The sequence below is a fragment of the Austrofundulus limnaeus genome, unplaced genomic scaffold (assembly GCF_001266775.1).
Source record: "Austrofundulus limnaeus strain Quisiro unplaced genomic scaffold, Austrofundulus_limnaeus-1.0 Scaffold200, whole genome shotgun sequence".
Lineage (NCBI taxonomy): Eukaryota > Metazoa > Chordata > Actinopteri > Cyprinodontiformes > Rivulidae > Austrofundulus > Austrofundulus limnaeus.
Genome location: NW_013952602.1, coordinates 520,087 through 527,592, shown reverse-complemented (window position 1 = coordinate 527,592; position 7,506 = coordinate 520,087). Strand labels below are relative to the sequence as shown.

The following is a 7,506-nucleotide window of genomic DNA, read 5'->3' as shown; positions in this document are numbered from 1 at the left end:
TTTTTCCTGTTAAATAAATCAAATCAAATCAAATCAAATGTTTGAATCTAAATGTGAAAGTTAAACTTTAAACGTTGAACTGAAATGTTGAAGTTCATATTTAGGTATTTTTTAAAGGAACACAGCCTTTGCAGTTTGTTCTGGGCTCCTGTTATGATGTCATCATCCTGGGACAATGGTAACTGCTAGAGKGCCAATGCAGCTAAAGCTTACCTAAAAGACATCAATCTTATGATTGGTGTCTGAGCTTCACTTCAAACTGCTGGACCATCCGTATTGTTTTCAATTAATGCATATTGAGTTAGATTTTTAATTTTATCGTTAGCAGCGTTAGAAGCATTAGCAGTAGTTAGCGTTAGCTAACAAGGTTGATGTCATCATCTCACTCAAAGTGAGCTAAATATTGAAAAATGTGTTTGGGAAATTTTTTAACATTTCATTTTACACTTGGCACCCCATATGGAAGAGGAATTTGTTTTCAACAGTTTTTCTAGTTTGGACAGCTCCAGTTTAGAGTGACATCAACTGTCATTTAAATATTATGGAAAAACTCTTTATGAATCATAAAACTTAAGCTAGAATTGTATAAAAAAATCATTAAGGATATCAAGATTCCAGTTTGGTCATATAAAGTCCAAATGTTGTGACTTGTTTGAAATTTGAATGATCTTTTTAGTGTGATGTTTGATCAAATGTAAAACATATGAGCTTCAAACAGGGCTGGGTTTTCTCACTTATTTCTTTAAAATTTAATCATGTGTGGGGAAATGTTTTTTTTTTCATCCACATCTTACAAGCTCATAAAAGATTTTGAATAAAATAGTAATATGAGTACTTCAGTGCTCATAATGGGTACTCTTGTTAATAAAAAAAAAAAATTGTATTCAATTTTCTGATTACAGGAAGCCACATTAAGAAGTAAACATTTTTGCTTGATGAGGTTTTTATACACCTTTTAAAGGCTTTGAGTTTTAAGCTTAAAGAGAGCACATGGGGGGGGAAAATCAACACTTTTCATAAAGAAAGTCATTATATCTGTGAAGCCGGTAGAACTCTATCAACACATGGTATCTAGTATATTTGAAAGTGTGTCACAAAAATGTTCTTGCACCTCTGCTGTCTTTTACTGAACAGATTATTTCATCTCAGTGTGACAATTTGTTAACACTTGAAGTCGAGGTGCTGAAATCTTGCTAACTTAAATATTTTATGGTCCATATGAGCAGATGATAAGATACACATTCATCTTTTTTTCTCAAAATATCTAATTTGTGTGCGCCTCTGAAAGTAACGTTTTGTTTTGTTTTTTTTGTATTTTTTTCCCTGTCGGTTCTCAAGCAGAAAGTGGTGTTCACCCACCCACAGCACTGTGTAGAAAATACTGAGCTTACATTCAAAACCCTCTCAATTGGCAATCTGAAAACTAAGAATTTTATTTTGACATTTAGAATCTGGATATGGATGGTCAGTATGGCACATAGAGCTACTCTGGCTCCGATTTATTCTTCTGAATGACTAGTTTGGTATTACAGCTTTTCTCTGTTCACCTGGAAGATCCAAATGTAAATGACTTTTCAGAAAGAGAAGATGTTCTTTTTGTGATCATTATTTATCACCAGCAGTGCTAGACATGATTGTGCTAACAACAACAAACACCAAAACGTGTGCAGGTAAAAATCAATGGTAGTCCTACAGCTTTCTTGTGAAAAGGGGATTTAGTTAAAAGCAACTGTCTAATTAATCTATATCTGGATGCCTTAGACTAAACAGAAAATGTGAAAAGATATGCTTTGTTGTTTATTGTACCAAAATGTGCTACAAATGAATGAACAGAGTTGTTGGTATCCTTAAAAAGACTAATAATCTTTGCATTACACGTTTCAAATTAAGTGTTTGACCTAAATTAAAATCACAGATGCCTTCAAGCTTTTCATCTAAAATTCAGCCTATTTAAAGGGAACCAACACGTTGTCATTGTGCTCACCACATCAAACATGGAGCTCTCTGAGAAGTACAGAGAGAAGATCGTCTATATTCATGTTAAAGGTAAAGACCAAGCAGCTCTATGTTCCTGTGACCACAGTTGCCAATTATATATAAAAAAAAGGTTCATGGGACTGTAAACAGCCCGTAAGGATGTGGAAGCAAGACAAAATGCAACCCCAGGTTGATCAGACAGACGTAAATGGCAGAAGAGCAAAGGAAACCATTCAAAATTATTCAAGCCGAACTCCTAAGTCACAGTCCATCACTTTCTGATCGCACCACTTCTTACATTTTTAATCCTAATGGACTCCGTGGAAGAATACCCAGGAGGGCGCCACTACTGACAGAAAAACACAAAAAGCCAGACAGGAAGTCAGTGAAATGAATGTGGACAAACCTCCGGCTTTTTGGGAGAAGTTTCGGGGGACTGACGAAACAAAGCTGGAGCTGTTCAGCTTTAGTCACATCAGCTGTGTTTGTCTGTTTGTTTTGCTTCCGAGGACGAGTACCAACAAATTCATCCACATCTCTAGCGGACGAGGTCATTCATTTTTTTCTTCCACGTTTCATCTCAGAACTCAAAGTCTCCTTTCATTCCACTGGCAATAACAGCAGACACTTAGACAAATCAAGTTACAGACGCAGCATTCACTTTAAAACTCAGTGACAACTTGCAATGAATCGCGCTGTGGGAGTTTGCAGTGGGGAAAAAAACACAAGCTAAAGATCTTTAAATGTGAAGCACAGCGGGGGAACGCGACAGGCGTCACTGTGCAAATGAAAGTGATCTGTTGTGGGGCTATCAGAGCGAGAGTGACAGAGGCAGATACACTGGAGCTCAAACATCCCCACAGCAAACAGATACAATCAGTCAGATAGAGCAGACTGACAGCAGATCCTCTGATGGACCGAGGAGGACTGGTGCACGGGGAGGGAGGGGAGAGGCAGGAGAAGGATGGCAGTGCAACGGCAACACTGTGATTAAAGTCTGCACACAACGCAAGCTCCCAATATGCCAAGGCTTAACAAGAAAAACAATGCAGAGTACACCCACACCGAAAATACAATATCAGGAACAGYAAAAGCTTCACTCCCCCACATAGTGGGCTTTGTAAACCAGATCTAAATGCATGAACTGTCTTTTTCTCAACACGGCCCCTCCTTTCTCATCTAACACCTCTGTGGCTGCGTACACACATACACAAGACAGCTCACTCAGACAAGTAAGGACACAGTACCAGAGAAAGAAAAAGTTTAGAAAGGCAGAAGCGTCTAGCAAATCTCACTCGTACATTTTGAAGTGTAAAAAATAAATTGAAGAGAAAAAAAAACTCACCCAGAAAAGGAGGTTGAAGAAGACCATTCCATAGCGCAGGGCCATCATGCAACCCTCGGCCATCCTGCAGCGCCGCAGTTCTAGAAGGAAGATGAAGGAGAGGTCCAGGTAAAACACCACATACTTCTTCCCCTGGGCGTAGCGCCCGTTGGACTTCTGTGGTCCCTTTGTCGTGTGGAAGCCGAACGCAAAAGGAGGTCTCTTATACTCAAACTCCCCACTGAAGCGGTGGAAACCCGAGGTGAAGGGTGGTGTGTCGGGTTTGCTGTCCAGAGACGGACTGCGCCGGTACGGGGTCTCGTCTGTGCTTGAACGTCTCATTATGGAAAACTCAATGAGCCTTCACAAGTCTTTCACAGTCACTCTGTGTACCTCAGTTTGGAGTAAAGTCCTCAATGAAGGGCAGGGAGTTACTGCACCCAGAGCTGAGAGATGGATTTCAAAACAACTATGACCCCTGGAAAAAAAAACCTGGAATGCTGGTTTTATTATATTCAAAGCGCAGTTACTTGATCTCAGTTGATTTGTTTGAGATAACGTGTTGCTACGATTGAATTCCTGCCTTTAATCTCATGGAGAATACTCATATAAATCAATGCTTTTAGGACAGAGTCCTTCCGTACACATGTACCTCTGCACATCCCTGTTCCCTATGTGTAATCCCTAAAACACAGGTGTCGTGCTCTGCGAGATAAGCTGGTTTGCAGTTTTATCTCATAAAGGTTCAATCAGATAAACAACTAGAGAGCTTAACCTGTCCAGCTGCTCAGTGTGGACAAAAAAAATATTCCAGAAATGTCCTACCTGGTCTCATGAGAACTTCCAGAGCAGGTGCTCCTGGCCAGCATGTAATGACACCCCTGATTTTGGCTAAATCAACTTTTACTCAGTAAATGAATGACACATCCACTGAGCTCTCAGTTGCGTCTGGGTGTTCGGCGTGTGGCTGTGGCTGGTGATGTGCTTTTGCTGACATGCAAAAAGAAAGAACTAAAAAAAAGAGGAAAGAGACAGGGAAATGAGAGGTAAGGATGCTGTTATGAATGTGAAAGGAGGATTGGAAAGAGGGATGAAAGGATGAAGGATGCTTGTGATTGGATCATTCTTTGGCGTTTTAAATTAGAATCCCTGTGGAGTCACTGCCTTGCCTAATTTCCTTCTGACTTCACACGTCGACCCTAACTTGTCCCTTTTTGCATCAGAAAAGTGTCAAGGAGTTGCGCTGCGTCTCTTCACAGCCTATTCTTCACACATCTAGCAAGTCCCCCCCTCTTCAACTCGCTCTTATTCTATTACTCTACCCCTCTGTGCTCTCTCCCCTCTGCGCTGACGGCGGTTAATTAATTTCCAGACTCTCATCTGCGAGGCAAAGTGTGTGGTGTCGCCTRCTCTTGTCACTCCCTCCTCCGCTACAACGTCTCTTTCCTCTTCTCTAGGTGGGCAAAGAGAGCAAGGTGTCCGTCAGGGTCATGGCACCGCCGCAAAAGAAAGKAGGAGTAAGAAGGAGAGTTGGGCAGGTTTTCCTCAGAGAAGCAGAAGCAAAAGACTGCAGTGTTTGAGCGGTGGTCCAGCCTCGCAGCCTGAAGCTCCTTCCCTCCTTCTTTTTCACAAGCTCTTTCTCTCCTTCTACACCCCACTCCTTTTTTTTTCCTTTTCTTTCCTGCCCCCACTTTCTCACAAGCTCCGACACTCTCCCCAGCGTGCACACACACTCAAACATCCCATCCCTCCTCGGTCACTGTCCCCCAAAAGCTTGCAGTACGAAAGGCGGGCAGGGAGGCAGGCATTAGCATTCTGGCCACACCTCACAAGGGCTCACAGCCAATCGGTGTCTCGCTGCTCCATCTTCTCTCACGCGCACACAGCCATCTACCAGATAACACTCGAGCACAGAAACTCGGGTGTGTGCACACAAAGCCTGGTGTGTCGTTAACATACCAGCGCTGTGAAGCCTGCTGGATTCACATTAGTGCTTCCTCTGCTCTCTGCCTCCTTGCATGAAACTAATCCCACATGCAGAGGCTGTTTCTGAGCACAGCCCAGGCAGCTCTTTGCACGCCCAGCTTCAGTCATGTTCCACTCTCCCTGCGGACCTGAACCGGGGTCACACAATATCTGCCTATGTGTGCACACAGCAGAGATTTTCGCACCACAATCAGCTCACCTGAAGTGTGACTCTGTGCGGACACCCGGAGGAAGTGTGCACGGCTGCTGACATTCACACAAACACTCCATGCTTCTCATAACCCAGTAGCCATCTGGGTCACCGGCTTTTTGAGTCCACAAGCACATATCCAATCTGCGGAGAGTGCAGACTGTATTAGTGGCTGCATTGAGTATTTAATGGACCTTTGTTTTGTCTCCTGTGAGTATTTTCATCAGACTGCAAGGCGACAGAAGTCTGAGGGAGTGAGTGTGGCTTTCTGACTGACAGACTTTACTAAAAGGACCATTCAGGCCTGTTGTGTTGCTCAGGATTTTCTTTTTTCCTTTTTTAAATGACTCGGCAGACTGATGCACTAAAAAAAATAAAATACAGAGTAAAACTAGAAAAGTGACTGATCGATAGAATAAGAGAAATAAAATAAATATGGTCATGAAATATGAAGTCTCCATCTCTTTAAAATCTGGCACTCATTATTCAGTCTAACCAAGCTCATTTTCAAACTCAGTTTTCCTTTCACATATTTATACATTTATTTGACTGTAACTTTTGAAGTTCAAAATGCACCAGCTGGCAAACTGACAAAGTTCAATTTGACCCTTCAGCTGAGGTGTTCAGGCTGTTGGTTTAACGTTTGTGTTTATTTCCAAATATATTCTTTGCGTTAACAGTAACAGGACTGACTGACTTGTTCACTGACTGACTGACAGACTTCTTCATTGACTGACGACTGACTGGCTGACTTGTCAGACTGACTTGTTTATTGACTGACCGACTATCTGACTTGTTCACTGACTGACTGACTTGTTCATTGGTTGACTGATCAATTGACTTGTTCACTGTCTGACTGATTGACTGACTGACTTCTTCACTGACTGACTGACTGACTGACTTATTCACTGACTGACTGACTGACTTCTTCACTGACTGACCGACTTGTTTATTGACTGACTGACTATCTGACTTGTTCACTAACTGACTGACTGACTCATTCACTGGCTGACTGACTCATCAACTGACTGACTGACTCTTTGAAAGACTGAATGACTGACTGATTGTTTGTTGGTTGACTGACTGACTTGCTCACTGACAGACTGACTTGTGCATTGGTTGACTGATGGACTGACTTGTTCACTGTCTGCCTGATTGACTGACTAACTTGTTCATTGGTTGACTGACTGACTAACTTGCTCACTGTGATGATTGACTGACTGACTTGTTCATTGGTTGACTGACTGACTAACTTGCTCACTGTGATGATTGACTGACTGACTTGTTCATTGGTTGACTGACTTACTGACTTTTTCACTGACTGACTAACTTGTTCATTGACTGACTTGTTCATTGGTTAAATGATTGACTGACTGACTTGCTCAGTGGTTGACTGACCAACTGACTTGTTCACTTTGACCGATTGACTGACTGATTTGTTCATTGGCTGACTGACTAACTCGTTCATTGACTGACTTACTGACTTGTTCACTGGCTGACTTACTGACTTGTTCATTGACTGACTAACTTGTTCATTGACTGACTTGTTCATTGGTTAAATGATTGACTGACTGACTTGCTCAGTGGTTGACTGACCAACTGACTTGTTCACTTTGACCGATTGACTGACTGATTTGTTCATTGGCTGACTGACTAACTCGTTCATTGACTGACTTACTGACTTGTTCACTGGCTGACTTACTGACTTGTTCATTGGCTGACTTACTGACTTGTTCATTGTTTGACTGACTTGTTCATTGTTTGACTGACTAACTCATTCACTAACTGACTTACTGCTTGTTCACTGACTTACTGACTTGTTCACTGACTGACTGACTTGTTCATTGGTTGACTGACTTGTTCATTGGTTGACTAACTGACTAACTGACTTGTTCATTGGCTGACTGACTGACTCATTTACTGACTGACTCGCTCACTGACTGACTGACTGAATCATTCACTGACTGACTGACTCACTGACTGACTGACTGACTGACTGATTGACTGACTGACTGACTGACTGACTGAT

General features: G+C 42.0%; 1 protein-coding gene across 8 annotated transcripts in view; it reads right to left on the bottom strand.

The window, feature by feature from the left end:
• The window catches only part of tspan4a (tetraspanin 4a), a 270,357-nt gene that overhangs the window by 199,311 nt on the left and 63,540 nt on the right, over nt 1–7,506 (bottom strand). For 4 of the 8 annotated variants that reach the window (XM_014018733.1, XM_014018737.1, XM_014018734.1 and 1 more), the window contains one exon: nt 3,323–3,402. In XM_014018733.1, coding sequence (XP_013874187.1) covers nt 3,323–3,354 — 32 coding nt within the window. In that variant the 5' untranslated portion in view covers nt 3,355–3,402. Of the gene's footprint in view, nt 1–3,322; nt 5,400–5,486; nt 5,591–7,506 lie in introns of those variants that run through there. The other 4 variants (XM_014018735.1, XM_014018736.1, XM_014018731.1 and 1 more) reach the window with 4 other exon arrangements.